Source organism: Varanus komodoensis, unplaced genomic scaffold, assembly GCF_004798865.1.
Source record: "Varanus komodoensis strain SLA01 unplaced genomic scaffold, ASM479886v1 scaffold7_1, whole genome shotgun sequence".
Lineage (NCBI taxonomy): Eukaryota > Metazoa > Chordata > Lepidosauria > Squamata > Varanidae > Varanus > Varanus komodoensis.
In genome coordinates, this window is record NW_025336479.1 from 12026666 (window position 1) to 12044572 (window position 17907).

The 17907-nt window shown below is 42.1% G+C and overlaps 1 protein-coding gene across 1 annotated transcript; it reads left to right on the plus strand.

Annotated features, from left to right (window-relative positions):
- The first annotated feature begins 566 nt into the window (after window positions 1–566).
- On the plus strand, window positions 567–11227 carry ASF1B (anti-silencing function 1B histone chaperone). Its single transcript, XM_044454032.1, has 4 exons — window positions 567–707; window positions 5262–5377; window positions 8312–8488; window positions 9924–11227. Exons 1-4 carry the CDS (start codon window positions 599–601, stop codon window positions 10119–10121), a joined length of 600 nt encoding a protein of 199 aa, XP_044309967.1. The 5' UTR covers window positions 567–598; the 3' UTR covers window positions 10122–11227.
- Window positions 11228–17907: the final 6680 nt, after the last annotated feature.

The following is a 17907-nucleotide window of genomic DNA, read 5'->3' on the forward strand; positions in this document are numbered from 1 at the left end:
ACCAAACAAGTGGAGCTCAGTGAGGAGGTTTTTTAAATCTCCAGGAAGTACCACTGGTGAAACCAGCAAGATTTTAAACTGCCCCACGAGCCAAATGGGATCGCGAAGGAATGCATCCATTGCTAGTCTTACCTAGTTGGAATACAGCTACTGAAATGAAAAGCACCTTGGTTAGACTAGCATCGGATACAAACCTTGCAAACGGGGATTCTTCTTTGGGTTGGTCTCTTGCCTAAACACGCCAATTGGCTGCCAGAGTTTTGGCGCGCAGAACAGGCAGGCATAGCGCGCGCCCGTGCGTGGGCGGTGCGGCGGGCGGAGGAGGAGGAGGAGGAGTTTGGAGGCGTACGCTGATTGTTTAGATTCAGCTCCCGCCAGGGACTGGACTGTAAAAACGGATTGGTGGAAAAAGGGACGGGCGTGGCTTCTCTCGAGGAATAGGTGGACGGGCTCAGGCGCGAAGCCCGCGGATTGGTTGTGGCGGGCTGGCTTCCGCGTGGTGATTGGCTGCGGCTCCGTTCTGTCGTTAAGCCGGTGGCGCGCGGATTGGGCTGGGGAGATGTTTGAGTGCGAGTAAGCGGTGGGGCTATAGTCTGTCATGGCGCGGGTGTCGGTCTTGGGAGTTTCGCTGCTGGAGAACCCGAGCCCCTTCGCCCACCCGCTCCGTTTCCAAGTGCAGTTCGAGTGTGGAGAGGCGTTGCCTCATGGTGAGTCTGGGGACAAGGCGCAGAGTTTGACCCACGTGCGAGGTCTTTCCCTATGCCGAAGCGACCGTAGCCTCCGTCCGACATCCCAGGAAAGCTCTAAGCAGTCACTTCACTGCCCTAACAGCACAGCCGTCAAGAATCTGTAATCATGCCAACCTAGAGCCTGTGCACAGGGGAATGAGACACGGATGAGCGCGTGGTTATCAATTTAAAGTGGCCTTCCATTAGTTCCCCAAATTCAAACCATATTGGACTGGTCTGGTCTAAAGAGCCATCTATATGGGGCTGGGCGGGCGGGTGTCCAATAAGACGATGATTCAAATCTCCATTCCGCCTAGGTTCGCGGATTAAAATGGGTAGACAGAAGTCTATATTCTACCTGGAGCTATTTGTGGGGACAGGGAGGGAAATACTGCTGGAAAACTCTTAAGACAGGCCACTTATTGACCTCAGTGCCAGCAGCTGTAGAGAGAAACGTGCTCTTGCCTCATAGTGCTGGCGAAACTCTAGAATGCCTGTGTTGGTCCTGGCCACCCTGTCTCTTCCGAAAGATGCTGCACTCTCTTAAATAATACTTGGGTTCTGTGTTCCTTTAGTAAGAAAAAATTTGCCAAAGCTTTGGGGGAGCAGGGAGATGGAAGTCATATTAACCAGTAGTAAGCCTGGTGCATGGACCTGCTCAGGTATCAGCTATGCTTTCCTCTGACTGTTTTTGGAAATCAGTGGCATAGCAAATCAAGTGGCATCTCTAGCTATAGGCCTACATAGCTTGGGTGGTTTGGGGGAGCTGTACCCCAGAGCTAACACTCTGAGTACTTTTGAAATTCACTTAAATGTTTGAAATTTGTATAATGTGTAGTGTTCCACTAGTCACTACGGGGATTTGAGATGTGAGTGCTTGTGCAACACTAAAGAAGACACTTCCATTTCCTGCTTGATGATTTTGTAGGGCTCACCAATGTTCTTTCCACCTGATTATGATACATAATTCTCATTTCATTCTTCCTCTGTGGTTTGCAGCAGTAATACCCTGCTGTTATAAGAACATAAGTAGCTATGCTGAATCAGACCTAGGGTTGGGGTTAGGATTCCATTCACACTGTGACAAACCAGCTATCCATAGAATCTCTCAAACAGGACGGATATAATAGCCCAAACTCCACAGCAACAAGTGTACATAGCCTTTGATACCAGAGGCGGCACATGGTCATTAAGAACAACAGCACTAATAGCCTTTGCCATGAATTTGTCATATTTTGTTTTAAGGCAATCCAAACTGCCATTGCTACTTCCTGTGGCAGTGAATTCCATAGTTTAACTATGCACTGTGTGAAGAAATCCTTGCTTTTTCTTTGTCCAGAATCTCCCACCAGTCAGTTCATACTAAGCAGGAACAACATAGAGCTAAGGATTATGAAAAATATATTTCTGTGCCTGTCACTCTAGGATGTATGTAATATGATTACTTTTTTCTCAAAGGAATCCATCCATTTTAAAGCATTCTCTTACTATTTTTCTTTTTCATTCCCAGCATCTCTCACACACAAACATTTCTGATGAGGCTCAGCTTTTATCAGTGAGGACACAACAAAGGGAATGTAGGAAGGAGACCAGGATAATAAGACAAATGTAAACAAATGCAGATATTAATTTGGTTTAGTTGGGAGGGAGCAACCAGAGACTTCATGGACAACATGGTTGAAAGATGCCATCACATAGGTATTCTGGCAATTGCCGTCATAAAAGGCAGCATAAATCAATGGGTGGAGTCTAAAGAGCAGGAGATCCTTGAGAGGTTGAAGGGAGTCAAATGGGATGTTCTGAGTGTGGTGGACAAGACTGTAATAAGAAATAAAGCTAGAACCATAAGCATAAAATAAGGCCAACTGTGCTGGAAGTTCTTGCATTGGACTTTTGACTGTTGTGGTTCCTGTGAGTTGCTGATATGGCAACATACTCTTTTTCAGGAGCTGGTGGTTCCCCCTCTTCAAGGCAGAATTCACTATCCTTTTGAAACTGAAAGTCCTTTTGTACTATGGTATCATCCTGGCTAGTCCTCATGCAGGGTCATGCCTGTCCCTTTCTCTACTTATCTCATTTCTAATTCTGGATCTTGGACGAGAAATCGAAAGCCAATTTTATCTCAAGTTTGTTTTCCAGTCATCCTTCCACTGAATTGTTATCCTATTGTTTAAGGCAGTTGGACTTGGTTCAAGGCTGTCTTAAAGAAAAGCTGCTGGTCTTTTTTTCAGTGCTTGCTGTTTTGAAGGTTTTCAAGGCATCTTAATACCTCAATTTTAAATTTATGTTACTGATTTTCTTATGAATAGCAAGCACAAATGCTAATCAAGGACTTACTAAACCATAGCTCTCTAGAGAGAGAAATTGTGAACAGGCTTTCAAAACAGAATGACTTATGTAGACAGCTTTCTTCATATGAACAAGCCTGGAGAACAGCACAGGAAAGGTGAAACTCACCAGATGCAAGTGAGGACTCTGGTCCATCCCTGCTTCACACCATACCAAGGCTTATAGAACTGTTTTTGCTATACAACTATTAGGTACAGTATTGGGTGTAAAGTTCAGCATTCTGGGAATCATAGCTTTCATTAATATAACTGGCCTTTTAGCCTAACAGCTACAAAATATATACTTGTTAGTGCTTGAACAAATCTAGAGACATCTCAGAAGTTAGGAACAGGGAATAAAGCTGAGCACAGCAGGATTGTTTGGGGCGGGGGTATATTTTAGGACTGTAGCGGATTGGATTAGGCTGACTCTCAGGGATATACCAGGCTCCTTCTCTGAATGTTGATAAATTGTACTTAGAGAATACAGTGTAGAATTTAGATTTTATTAGTGCAGAGTTTTGGCTTTTAAACTCTTTTAATTTTTTTATGGCATCTCCAACACTTTCTTGAGATAGATTTTAGTTACGGAGTTGAAACCAATGAGAAGTGGAGATACAGAGGATCAAAGTGTCATTCTTTATTATTGGCTGCGATGTCATGATTTACCCTCTGACAGAGCACTGGATCTACTCATTGTACGGCATTTGCACCTTGGCAGCTGCTGCAACATGTATTAGCCTCTTTTTTCACCAATCTATACAAAATATTATCTGTAAAGTAAAAAAGGTTTTTGGAAGACAACTCATGACAATAAGCTGTAACATGGGGTCAGACTCCCAATGGGGAAAAAATCCCTTCCACACAACTGTTAGGATAGTGAAGAGGGGCTTTTTGTGAGCTGCTGCGGATACTTGAGCATTTGAAGCAGTGTTTTCATTCCTTGTTGCTCCTAATCATGGCTGCTTTTTCAAGCATCCCTTTTGACTCCTGTTGTTTTTGGCACAAAAACATGGAACACTTGACTTTTTTCATGACCTCTCATGATTCAGTGTAAGTTCTTATAATTAGCTTATCACATGAGACAGCTTTTAACCTTTATAACTGCAGCAGTGGTTTACCATAGTGGGTTGTACAAAATACTTCATAACGTATCCCTAAAGGTTGAAAATTGCTATAATATTTTCAGAGAAGCCACAGCAGATTTTTCCTCATAATCTTCATCTATAAAGACGGCCTGTCTTCTTCTAGGCTTTGCGTTTTTCATGATAAGTGAACACTGGGATTACTGCTACTCTTGCTCCTCCCCCCGTGATTCAAGCAAGATGCCTGGCTATTTAAAACACACACGTACCTGTACGCACACCTTTTTTTTCTTTGAGTTTCTTAGCAATTGAAAAAATGAGAGCACTTCTCCAAAAGTTGCACAACTACAGTAAGGCTTACAGGGAAAGCTGTCAGAGAAGTGATGACTGCTGTCCAATTACATCTGTGTGCAACCATCTTTTGCTGAAAGCCAATTACTTCAGTTCAAACTCTGAATACAACATCTGGACTAAATATGGTGCAAGTACTTTCAGCTTGACACCACTGCTCTATATATGTTAAGCCCATATTTATCCATGGTTTCCCTGTCATTGTTTAGAGACACTTAACAGTTGAACTGAAGAGAAGCTGTTCTGAAAAGGGATTGGGGATATATTGGAGAAAGATGGTTGAGTTGTCTTGCTTTGCTTAATTCATAAGGCATACAATAGTTTGACTAACACATAATAGCAAGCCACTAAGGGCTAAATTCTCTAACCCAGGATTTCTAATAATGTACTACCCAGTATTTTTAAATGGAAGTTGTAGCTTGTTGTTACATGCTAATCCAGCTAAGGTAAGTTTGCTAGAACAGTTAACAAACCATCCATAACCCTAAAAGAGGTTGTGGTTTTGGGGTAGTTTGTTAACCATAATAATAACCCCCTGGCAAAGTAAGCATGTAAAGCAAACTATGGTATGGGCCTGCCACAACTTGCATTTTAAAAATGGCAGCTGATGCCATGACCAAAAGCCTTCTGGTAAAATTAATCCATAGTGGCCTGTTATGTGGAAATTGGGTCAAAAGTACTGGCTTTCCAATGTATAGGAAAATCTTTCCCACATAGGTCTAGGACTGTTGTCTACACTTTCCCCGTGCACTTCTGTCTTTATTTTTCAGACTTAGAGTGGAAGATCATCTATGTGGGCTCTGCAGAGAGTGAAGAATATGACCAAATTCTTGACTCAGTGTTAGTGGGACCTGTTCCAGCTGGGAGACATATGTTTGTGTTTGAAGTAAGCTCCTAAGTACCTCTCCTTTGTAGCAAGCTTTTCAGTATCTGAAAATTGTCCCTCTCGCATTCTTCTTATGTTGTAGCATAGTCAATCTTTACTCTTTTCACATATGTCCTCTTTTATTTTATTTATTATGTCCTGTTTATTAAGAATATAAGAAAAGCTATGCCGGATCAGACCCAAGGTCCATCTAGTCCAGCAGTCCATATACATGGTGGCAAACCAGCTGGGTGCAAGACCTCATCCTGCCCAAGCTTCTTAGCATGTCACCTCTGGTAAAGGAGGAAGCACATAGCCAGCAAAGATAGTAACTTCCTCTCTCATAAATCTGTCCAGTCCCTTTTTAAAGCCATCCAGATTGGTGGCCATTGCCAACTCCCATGCCAGTGAATTCCATAGTTTAAGTGTACACTGTGTGAAGAAGTATTTCCTTTTCTCCTAAATCTCCCACCAGTTTTATGGGGTGACCTCAGGTTCAAGTGTTATGGGAGAGGAAGAAAAGTGACCCTTCTGTATCTTCTTCACATCATGCATTATTTTGAACACCTCTATCATATCTCCCCTTACTTGCCTTTTTTCTAAGCTCAACAGTCCCAGTTGTTGTAGCAGCTCCAGCCCCCTGATCATTTTTGGTGCCCTTCTCTGCACTTTTTTCCAACTCAATAATTTCCTTTTTCTGGTAAGTGAACTAGAGTTGAACACAGTATTCCAAGTGTGGTCACACCAAAGATGTGTATAAGGGAAATCTGATTCTGGCAGTTCCACTTTCTGTTCCATTCCTAATTATGACTAGCCTGGCATTTGCCTTCTTCACAGTAGCTGCACCCTGGACTGACACTTCCATCGAGTTGTCCAGCACTAGCCCAAGATCCTGTTCTTGCTCAGTCACTGCTGGTTCAGATCCCATCAGTGTATACTTGAAGTTGGGATTTTTTGCCCAACATGCATTACTCTACACTTGCTTGTATCGAACTGCATTTATCATTTTGATGCCCCTTCCCCCAGCTTGGAGAGATCCTTTTGATGCTGCTCAAGCCCTCTTGTTTTTAACTACCCTAAAAAGTGAAGTGCCATCAGCAAATGAGGCCACTTTACTACTACTAGTTCTAGATCACTTATGAATAGGTTGGTCCTCATACAGAACCCTGTGGGACCCCCAGTGGTAACATATCTCCATTGGGAGAAGTCACCATTTATTCCCACCCTCTGTCTTCTGTTCTTTAACCCGAGAGTGAGCCATAAGAGCCCCACCACACACATTTTTATTCCATCATTGTTTAGATTGTTCAGGAAGTTTGGTGAGGGGCTTTGTCAAAAGCATTTAGGAAGTCCAAGTATACAGTGTCTACTGGATCACCCCTATAGTGACACCCTCTAAACTCCAAAAGGTTAGTGAGACATGACTTCCCCTTACAGAAGCAGTGCTGATTATTTTCAGCAGGGCTTGTCCTTCTATGTGCTTACTGATTCTATCTTTAATAATGTTTTCAAGCAGTTTATCCAGGACAGATGCTAAGCTAACTGGCATGTAATTTCCTGGATCTCCCTGGATCCCTTTTTAAAAAGTGGTGTAACACTAGCCATTCTCCAGTCCTCTGATACAAGGCCTAATTTTAGGGATATGTTAAATATTTTGATAATATTTTTGGTTAAAATATTTTGGAGAGCAAGATTTTATATTGCTTTCCTCCAACCCTTCTGCTATATACAATATTATGTATAAAGCTACACACAGTATTCCAGCAGAGAATCAGCTAGTTTCATTTGTCTCATATTCTGACTCCCATATTTTGCATACAGTGGCACTGTTAATACAGTTCCAATGAGGTATTTTAATGGTTGTATGTTTAGTTCCAATTTCTAACAAACCCTATCTGAGTCAAATAACAGAAGGCCTCTCTAGTGTATCATAGACCAAAGACACAGACATCTGGTTCATACATAACACTAAGCCATGGTTTACTTAATCCATAGGTGGTTGAATTCTGAGTTACCATGGTGCATGAGCCCAACCATATTTATGAACTATGCTCCGTTATCCACAAATATTGTAGAAAGAACTTTTTCACCCGTAATAAGCTACTGCATGGTCAAGTCACCCAAAGGACTAAGATGTGTGCCAGTTGCCACTTGGACTATACAAGCTATGGTGACTGAACCTGATCATCATGGGTTATTTGAGGGTTAAACAAACCTTAGATAACCCAAGAACAACCATGATGATGCTGTATTTGTGTGTTAGGGTGGGAACTGGCAGCAGGAGGCAAAGTTTCTAACAGTTGGAGGAAAAAAGTGGCATAAGGAAAAGTTCAGCATCACAAGCCAAAATCCAGGAATGAATCCATGGTAGAGCTGAAGCACTGTTGACAGAAATATGAAATATTGGCCTAATACAGCAGATAATAGATAAGAATCAGCAAACAAAGGGCCAAAGCTCAATGACAGAGTGTATGTTTTCATGCAGAAGGTGCCAAGCTCAATCCCCAGTGTCTCCAGCTAGGGCTTGGAAAAATCACTGTTTGAAATCGAGGAGAGCTGCTGTCAGACAATGTTGATAGTACTGAGCTCGGTAGACCAGTGGTTTAGCTTGGTAGTGTTGTAAAATCTATTGATGTGTACCAGATAGTGTGTTGGGCTTGGGCCATGTAGATCCAGGCTAAAGTCCTGACTCAGCCTAAAAGGATGTAACTTTATTTATTTATTTATTGTTTTTATATGCCGTCCCAGTCGCATAAGCCTCGGGACAGCTTCCAACATTGAAAATATACAATCAATAAATAAATAAATCACACATATAAATATATAAAATATATATGCATCACAGAATTGCTGTAAGGATCCAAAGGGGAAAAGTTTATGCTGCCTTGAGTTTTTTGAAAGAAGAACAGTATGCAAATATAATTAATCTTGTTCTCTTCTCCCTTTCCTCCGCAGGCCAATGCCCCCAACCCTGATCTCATCCCGGAGAGTGATGCTGTAGGAGTTACAGTGATACTTATCACCTGCACCTACCTGGGCCAGGAATTCATCCGCATTGGCTATTATGTCAACAATGAATATCTGGATCCTGAGCTAAGAGAGAACCCACCCCTCAAGCCAGACTTTTCCCAGGTGAGACACTGCAATGATAAGAACAGGCTGGGCCTATCATTCCTCTTGGCCTTCAGAAGAACCATGTCCTTGCCTTGGGAATTTGGACTGGGGACCCTTAGAGTGCTGTGAGCTGTGCCTTTAGGCTGTTGCTGAAGGCAAAAACCATTTGGTTTATATGTGCAGTGGCTGTTCCCTAGAGTCAGAATAAGGAGAAAATGCCCTTAGGCAGTGTTTCTGAAAAACAGGGTGAGGTTGAAAGGAGGATTTTTAAAAATCTTAATGTTAATAGCTTAATAAACAGTTTGAAACTCAGACCTAATGAACAGCCGACAATGTACAGAAGATTTCTGAAAGATAATAGCAAGATTGCAGTCCCTATTCCTTATATTATGATTTTAACAAGTTGTATAAGAACTGAGGGGAGAGGGAAGTGTAAATGCTCAGAAGGAGAGTCAAGCAGGGAAGAATCAGCACAGCCATTTCAATTGCAGGATTATATTCAACAGGTCTTTAGGCTAAGGGCAGGAAAGATCAATAAAAGGTGTGTGAATTCAAAAAGTTTAAGGGACATTTCCATAAATAATATAACTGTCATCTTTTAGAGAAGGAATACAGTACAGTTTACCAGTGTAAGAAAGATGTGGCTTACCTGATATTTGCATTTATTGAAATATTGCTATATATGGCTATATTTCATTGTAGAAATATAATAAGCCTTTGTCCCAATTAAAATATAGTACCTTTTGAGGGGTATATTGTGTGCTGTTTGGGTCTTCAATTAATGTAAAGTAGTAGCCCTTGAAACCAGTCACCATTTAGGAATAAGGGTAGGAGCACTGGAGTGCACAGTTCTTCTGATACTGGATGGAACTTTGATTTTCCAGGAGCTAAGGAACAATTTAAATACGCTTCTGTAGAATACAGTGGTGATTATGACTGGTTACAACTGCATACAAAGTCTTGTTTACAGTTACTACTTGATGTGATTAAATGATTGATTCAGCTGCTACAGAATGGTTGTGAAAGAGCTTTAAATCTCAAAGGGTACATTAGCATGTGTAGTGAGTATCTGCTCAACTCCATGTTGAGACAGCTTTGATGGTTTCCTTCTGAGGTGTGTCATGCTCTGACAAAAGGAACTTCTAATGGTTTAAAACAAATTGCAGTAGATGGGTTATAGCAGTAGAGTTTTTAAAGAGTCATCTGCCTGTGCACTCAAAGATAGGGACTGAGGATCAAAATGGTACCTAACGTGCTAGGTAAGCAAGTGCCTTGCACAGGGATTACCAAGATGTAATTGAATAGGATTGATTTCTTTATCATACGTAAAGTAGTGCTTTAAAAAATCCATTAACTCAGTTTATGGAGATGCTGTAGGAATTGTGTGACTAACAGTCTAGGAACTGACGGCAGTATAAACCCATGTAACTTTGTCTGCTCTTATTACTCCCAGCTCCAAAGGAATATCCTGGCCTCCAACCCTCGAGTCACTCGTTTCCACATCAATTGGGATGGTCCTAGAGACGAGATGGACAATATTGAAAATGTAGACCCAGAGCCTGATGGTCTCCTTTCTCCTAGCTGTTCCTACATCAAAGGGTTGGTCCCTTCTATGGGTCTGCAGCCTGAGAATTCCATGGACTGTTTGTGATCCAAGTACAAAAATCCAAGGAACCCTGCACAGAGATGGGCAACTGACACACTTCTGTGGAAAATTTTGGAGGGACTTGGATTCCTGTGGCCAGTGAGGCAACTGAAGTCCTGAATGCTATGTCTATATAGACTGATATTTCAGACTTATTTCCTATTGTTTTTTTTGTGACAGATTTGCTTTCCTGACTATAGGCTGAGTTCTGCCATAGTATTTCTTGGTTGGGACCTAGACTCTTCTCACACTGCACTTGACAGACATCTTATCTAGATGACAGAGTAAACAAGAATCCTCTACCTTATCTTCAGATATCTGAGGCCAATAAAGGCTGCCTTGTCATTAGAAGCATCCATTTTCTGAGTAATGTACTGGCCACCTTCATTCCAGGACAGTCTCAGCCCCTCTCTCTCTCTTCTTTCCATTCCAACAGAGAGCTAAGCCTTGTAGAGTTGCGGCTGACAAACTGGCTAGGTATTACAGCCAGTCTTGATTTCTGTCATCTTAGGAGTGATGAACTTCTCCCAGTTTTACCACTATAGTTCTATTGATGTGCTTAGCATGAAAAGTGCTGGAAGAGATGTTAAAAGCAGCACAGGCTGCTCATGTGAGAGTCTTCACACTGCTTTGGAAAGTTGCTCATCTAGTGTGTGCTACCTGCCCTTCTCTCTAGCACTATTCCCAAAAGCTACTGTTCCTGCTGACAGTCCATGACCAGAGTCAGCAAGTATAGTATCAGTCCCTTTAGCCAGTGACTGTTTGCAAATGCCTCTGCAGATGCCCTTGCCTGTGGGAGTATTGAATATGCCTTTCTCATAAGGTCTGCACTTGATCATAGTCAAGTTTATTACATATTCTCTTTCCACCCATAGTGAGAACGTCCAGAAACTCTTTGTTCCCACTAGGATGTCTTTCCAATAAGGCAAAATTTGCATGTGCGTGGTTGTTTTGTTTTCAGTTCTGCTTCCTTATTTCAGAGAGTATATGCCTTGGTATTTGGTCTTTCTGTTTTTCTCCCTGGTATTATACAGTGGTATGCTGCATTCAGGCCTTTTAAACATGTTCACATTGTAGAATGGATGTTCAACCAATAAAACTTTTGGAAGAAACTGTTCTGTAGATTCTGAGTGATAGCTTTAGCGCAATACATGAAGCAGCTTCTGCCTAAATTTTATTGCGAGTGGTTGCTCATTCTCACAAGTTAACATTTAGCAAGGTTAAAGGAGTAGTGTGGGTAGAACTTGCTTCCTTAAAGCAAGAATGATTAATGATTTCAGTCTGTATGTGCAGTGTTACCATAGCAGATCTGTGGGATTTAAACTGACATAAAATAGCAGTGATTTAAGACCCATAAACAGGGCAAGTTTTCAGCATGCACCATTCCATGGCAGCCTGATCTAAGCTGTTTCTAAGTGTTGGTGATGACCAAAATATTGTTTTCCACCACCAGTTAGTATGATATGTGAAAGCTGGACAGTGAAAAAAAGCTGACAGGAAGAAAATTGATGCATTCAAATCATGGTACTGGAAGAGGGCTTTGCAAATATCCTGGACCAACAGAAAGGCAGGCAAGTGGCTCCTTGATCGAATCAAGCCAGAACTTTTCCCTAAAGAAAACATGACAAAACTGGAGCTGTCATACTTTGGGCACATTATGAGAAGGCAAGACTCCCTGGAGAAGACAATCATGCTAGGGAAAGTTGAAGGCAGAAGAAGGAAAGGAAGACCAAATGCGAGATGGAGTGGCTCCAAAAGGGAAGCCACAGCCTTTTATTTAGAACAGCTGGGCAGGACAGGACATTTTGGAAGGGTTTTTTTTTCCACAGGGTCACCATAAGTCAAAAATGACTTGACAGTGGATAACAACATCAATAACAAGTTAATGCTTTAACAAAGAAAAATAAAAAGTATTGTCTTTGGCTCAGCTCAGACACAATAAATGCTAAACCATATTTTGGTGTTGTACTTCAAAGCAATGTATAATAAAAGCATTAAAATAGTACAATTTTTAAAGACAGTTTTTTGAATCATGGTTAGAATATTTGAGTGGGACTTGAGAAAACCAGATTCTAGCTCCCACTGGGCCATGAAGCTCCCTGAGTGACTTTGGGTCAAGTCACTGTCTCAGCCTAACCTACCTTACAGCATTGTTATGAATTTAAAGTAGAAAGAAAGAGGATTATATAAGCTGTCTTGGGTTCCTTGCAAGAAGAGAAATGTGATGAAAATAGAATGAATTACATAGTAGCAATGCAAAGATGAAAAAGCTATACCACAAGACAAAACATCATTCCCAAATTGATGTTTTAATTGCACACTTAAAGACAGACATAGAGGTTTCATTATTGAGAGCCATGTCCTGTGCACTACTAGATCTTATCTTCTCCATAAGAAAGTACCTTGAAGCACTTCCTTCAAGATCACTTGAAATACTAATATCCATTACACTCAAGAGATAATTGTGTATGTCAAATATAACATAGTTTTAATTTCCATGACTAGAAGACAAAACACCAAAGTAACAAACACTCATAATGAGTTCCACTCAGGATAATGGAAGTAAAGTATTAAACTCAGAAGTCTTATGGCTGGTCCATGTTTTTCACAGCTGAATCTTTTCTACTTGATCGTGTACATAGAAAGCTGTCTTAGCATGGAGTTGTAGAGAAAACTTAGGAAACAAATGTGTGAACTGATGTGCCTATGCAGGCATGAGACCAAACCTAGAAGGATCTCTCCCTTTGGAATCTTATAGGGATTCTGGGATTTTCTCTCAGGAATAGCCTTTACTTGCCTGAAGAGATTATCCCTCAGAAGCTGGCAGCATATAAAACTTCTTAAAATGGGCCCTCCACTTTCATGCCACTTTGTCAGTATTGTGCCACTTTGTCATTTCCTGAAAGCCACATTATCATTTCTTAGTTATCCACCAGAGTGTCCTCTTCCGAAGTCAGTGCATGTGAAATTGTCATATCTGATATCTGTGGGTCAAATGTATTAAGAAAGGGACCGATTTCACATATTTAGGTATTTCACATTTGCCACAATTGTTCAGGACTTTATAACCTCAAAATCAGAGCTGCTATTAGCTCATTTTAAAGCTTCAGCTAACCCAGAAGGCAAGCTTCTCAGTTACTGAAAGATCACTCAGTTACTAGCTACAGAGAGCCCACTATATTTGCACCTAGTGACTTCCATGTGCTTTTAGGTGCAGTTCAAAGTGTTGAATGCAATATATGAAGCTCTGTAAATCTAGAACATCATCATTTTAGAGCTGGTATTTCTAACCTTAAACAGCAAAGCTTCCTCTACCAAGGACAAAACTGGCTCAATCTCCTCATGTATAATTATGGCCAAAACTGATATTTTATTGATGGATTTGGTTGACCTGGACACTTGCTATATGAAGTTGCCTTCAATTCCTGGTCCTTCTAGCCCAGATGTGTCCACTCAGTGGTTGTGGCTCTAATGATGAACTAGTGTAATCCCTTAAGGTTCCCTTTGAGCCATGGAATCCTTCATGAAACAAAAGCTGAAGGGAAATAAGGGAACTTGGACATTGATCTTTCCCTCCATCTTTAGAAATGGATATCCATGTATTTCTTCGTAATAATACCAGTTAAAATTCTGCCCAATGCAGGTGGCAAAAAAACCTGGATAACACATTTTCTTCTAAAAACCCACAAATAAAATCATTAAGAAGCTGGACCATCCTCTAAAAAGTTAAATTTGTACCACATTTTATATTTGGGCTGTTCCTATCTCAAAGTTAGGGGCTGTAGTCTCCATCTAAGCACCACAGTTCATCCTTGAAGAGTGAATTGGGCCAGATGAAGACTAATCTCTTACCTATCTCATTTTTTATCTATTTTTCTGTAGGAAATGGTGCAACATATTTATGTAGTCTGCCTTCTACACAACAGTCATCTCTGATTTGCATGACTTACAGCTTTAATATTCTTTGCCAACCCAATTCAGATGCTGTGCTTAGTACTGGAATGAGGGTGGCAGAGTGAGCATGGCCTTCTAATAGTCTTGACAATGCAAACTGCGTGGACTTTCCCTATATTTGTGTTCTTCTGACAGATAAGAAGCCTAGCAAGAAAGACTCTTATCAAACCTTCTTTCCTTGTCAGAGAAGAAGAGAAAAGTATCTTTTAAATCCTTTTCAAGGTCACCTTCCTTTAAGCTGTGTCCAAATGTAACTCTTCTCTTGGCAAGAGAGGATTTAGAAACTATAAATGAAAAAAAAAAAAATTACCAGTCCAGTCATGATGTGGATGGGAGAGAGATGGAGGGAAGCACGGAGTGCTTATGGAAAAAAACTTATTTTAGCATACTTATTCTCAGTCTGTTAATGTCAAACTGAACATAATGTTTTAATGCCGCTTTGTAAAAATGGGTAACAGTCCAGTGTCAATGACATTGCAATGTAAGACCACAAAAGTAATTTTCTCCCACCAACTTTTGCTAGCCTGCACAATAATCCACATCTTAGTGATTTGTGGCCTAAAACAAATCAACTACTGCAGAACCTCTTTGTTTGTTCAAATGCTGGTGATTCTTGCCACAGGCAACAGCTGAGTGGATATGTGTACACAGTTGCTAAAATCAATATGGCAGCCTTGTTTCCCACATGAATTAAATTTTGTTTCAGTTGCAACCCACTTTCTGATTTGTGCAGAAGAGGTGTGATACCACTGACTGAAGCATTAGGCTAGTTTGGTGCTGCAGTCTGTCCTAATAGAACCATAGAATATTAGAGTTGGAAGGAGCCAGAGGACTGTCGGGTCCAACCCCCTGCTTAGTGCAGGACTCCATGCTGAACCATGCCTCCCAGATGGCTTTCCAGCTGCGTCTTGAATGCCCCTAGTGTGGAAGAAATCACAACCTCCCTAGGTAATTGGTTCCATTGTCATACTGCTCTAACAGTCAGGACGTTCTTCCTGATGTTCAGCAGGAACCTGGATTCTTGTAACTTGAGCCTGTTACTCTTGTATCCTGCATTCTGGAATGATCAAGAAGAGATTCTGTCTTTTTGTGATCTTTGTGACAAACTTTCAGGTACTTGCAGAGTTCTATCATACCTCCCCTCAGTTTTCTCTTCTTGAGGCTAAACATACCCAGTTCTTTCAGTCTCTCCACATAGTGCTTGTTTCCAGTCCCTGGATCATCCTTGTTGCATCCTTGGAACCCTTTCTAGTTTGTCTGCATCTTTCTTAAACTATGGTGCCCAGAACTGGACACAGTACTCCAGATGACCAGCGAGGAGTAACCCATGCTGAGTAAAAGGGAGCTAGTACTTCACTGGATTTGGAAGTGATACTCCTATTAATGCAGCCTAAAATAGCATTTGCCCCCTTTACAGCCACATCACATTACTGACTTATATTCAACTTGGGAACTACAACAATTCCAAGACTCACTTGCTGTATTGTGGTGCCAAGTATTCCCCATCTTGTAACAATACATTTGGTTTCTTTTTTTCTAGGTGCAGAGGTTGGCTCAATTTGTCCCCATTGAGTTTCATTCTGTTCATGGGCATCTTCTGTTGTCTTCTACCCTTTTTCCTTGCTGGAATTGTTTGATTGTGCATTTAGAATTTCCTTTTTTTTAATTCCAACCCTTCTTGGACTCCTTTTCTCATTAGTCCTATGTTAGCCCCATGCTTGCCATGGGACTTTATTTATCATTGTTCTGAGTTTATTAAAATTGGCTTTCCAAAAGTTCAGATACAAATTCATCTACATTTGGCTTTTGCTTCCTTTAGAAGCAAGAATTCAAACATGGCATGGTTTCTTTCCCCCAGAGTTCTCATAGCTTCCACTATGTCCCCCAGGTCTTCCCTGTTGGTTTGTATCAAGCCAAGGATAGCTGTTCCTATTGTTTCTTCCTCCACTTTCTGATGGAGGAAGTTATCAGCAACACGTATTAGGAATTCCTCGGGGGGGGAGGGGGGCTGTGTTTGCCAGAATTTGTCTCCCAACAAATATTGGAGAAATTGAAGTTCCTCATAATGACAACATCATGCCTCCTTGAAGCACTGGCAATTTTCTTTTCAAAAGTTTTATCCTTGTCTTCTACTTTAATTGGTTGGTTGGTAATAGAGTCCAACCACTGTTGTTCCTTTTATTCCTTGATCCATTTATATCGATCCAGATGCTTTGAATGGGGCTACTAAGCTCATCCTCCTGCATTTCTGTGCAAAGAGGTGTATCTTTAACATGTAGTGCAACTGCACCTCCCTTTCTGTTCTTTCCGCTCTTCTTGAACAGATTATATCCTTAAATTGTTGAATTCCAGCCATGGGAGTCATCCCTCCAAGTTTCAGTTATACCTATCAGGTTATACTCACCCTCCTGTATTAAGAGTTCAAGTTCATGTTGTTTGTTTCCCATACTCTGGGTATTAGCATATAGACATTGAAGACCACATGCTTTATACTCTACCTTTTCTCCTACATTTTTGGAAGACTAGTATTGGGCTTTCTAAGAGCTGTTCTCTCTGTGTGATGCATAAGCCTTTGTCTGTTGTTTTGCCCAGGTGTTCTTCTCTCTCCCCTCTAGCATGACAGAGACCGTCTCGGATCTGGTGTTGAGGACCCCCAAGATGTTGGTCCTGGGGGACTTCAATCTCCATGCCAAGTCTGGACTGACCGGGGCGGCTCAGGACTTCATGGCCTCTATGACGGCCATGGGCCTGTCTCAACACGTCACTGGCCCTACCCATGAACATGGACACACTCTGGACCTGGTATTCACGACGGGGCAGGTAGAGGATGACCTGAGGGTGAAGAACTTATGTTTGACTCCCCTGTCATGGTCAGATCACCTCCTGGTGAGGTTTGTGCTCGAGAGCGGCCTCTCCCTCTATAAGAGTGCGGACCTGATTGTATGGGCCCGCCCCCGGAGCCGGATGGATCCGGATGGATTCCTGGGGGCCCTGGGGGAGTTTCCGGCTGACAAGACTGGTGCTCCTGTCGAGGCTCTGGTCGAACTGTGGAACGGAGAGATGACCAGGGCTGTGGACACGATCGCTCCTAAGCGTCCTCTCCCACCGGGCAGAGTCCGCTCTTCCCCTTGGTATACACCTGAATTACGGGCGATGAAGCGAGCTGGGAGACGGCTAGAGCGTAGGTGGAGGAAATCACGGGATGAATCTGACCGAACACACTTGAGAGCCCACTATCGGGCCTATGCTGTGGCGGTGAAGGCGGCGAAAAAGAAGTTTTTTTCCGCTTCCATTGCCTCCTCACAATGCCATCCAGCGGAGCTTTTTCGAGTGGTGCAAGGCCTGGTTCGCCTGGGTCCTAAGGAAGATCCGATGCCACCCTCAAAGGCCCGCTGTGACGACTTTGCCAGGCATTTCAGGGAGAAAATCGCTCAGATTCGTCACGGGCTGGACTCCACTAATGAATCAGAGGTCTCTGAGGAGTCGCCAATGCCACCGTCTGGTCCAAAATTATTGGAGGAATTTCAATTATTGCGGCCCAATGATGTGGACAAGATGCTTGGAAGAGTACGTCCCACCACTTGCCTATTGGATCCTTGCCCGTCTTGGTTAATAAATAACTCCAAGCACGGGATTGGGACCTGGATTTTGGAAGTGGTTAACGCTTCTCTGAGGGAGGGTCGAGTGCCTGCCCCTTTAAAGGAGGCGGTAATACGACCGGTACTGAAGAAAGCGTCACTGGATCCAGAGATGGCCACTAACTATAGACCTGTGGCCAACATCCCGTTTCTGGGCAAGGTGTTGGAGCGAGTGGTGGCGGGACAACTCCAAGCACTCT

Coding starts and splice junctions, on each gene's coding strand:
- ASF1B (XM_044454032.1), top strand. CDS start 599: ATGGCGCGGGTGTCGGTCTTGGGAGTTTCGCTGCTGGAGAACCCGAGC. Junction 708..5,261: donor TGGAGAGGCGTTGCCTCATG/GTGAGTCTGGGG, acceptor TTTATTTTTCAG/ACTTAGAGTGGAAGATCATC. Junction 8,489..9,923: donor TCAAGCCAGACTTTTCCCAG/GTGAGACACTGC, acceptor TATTACTCCCAG/CTCCAAAGGAATATCCTGGC.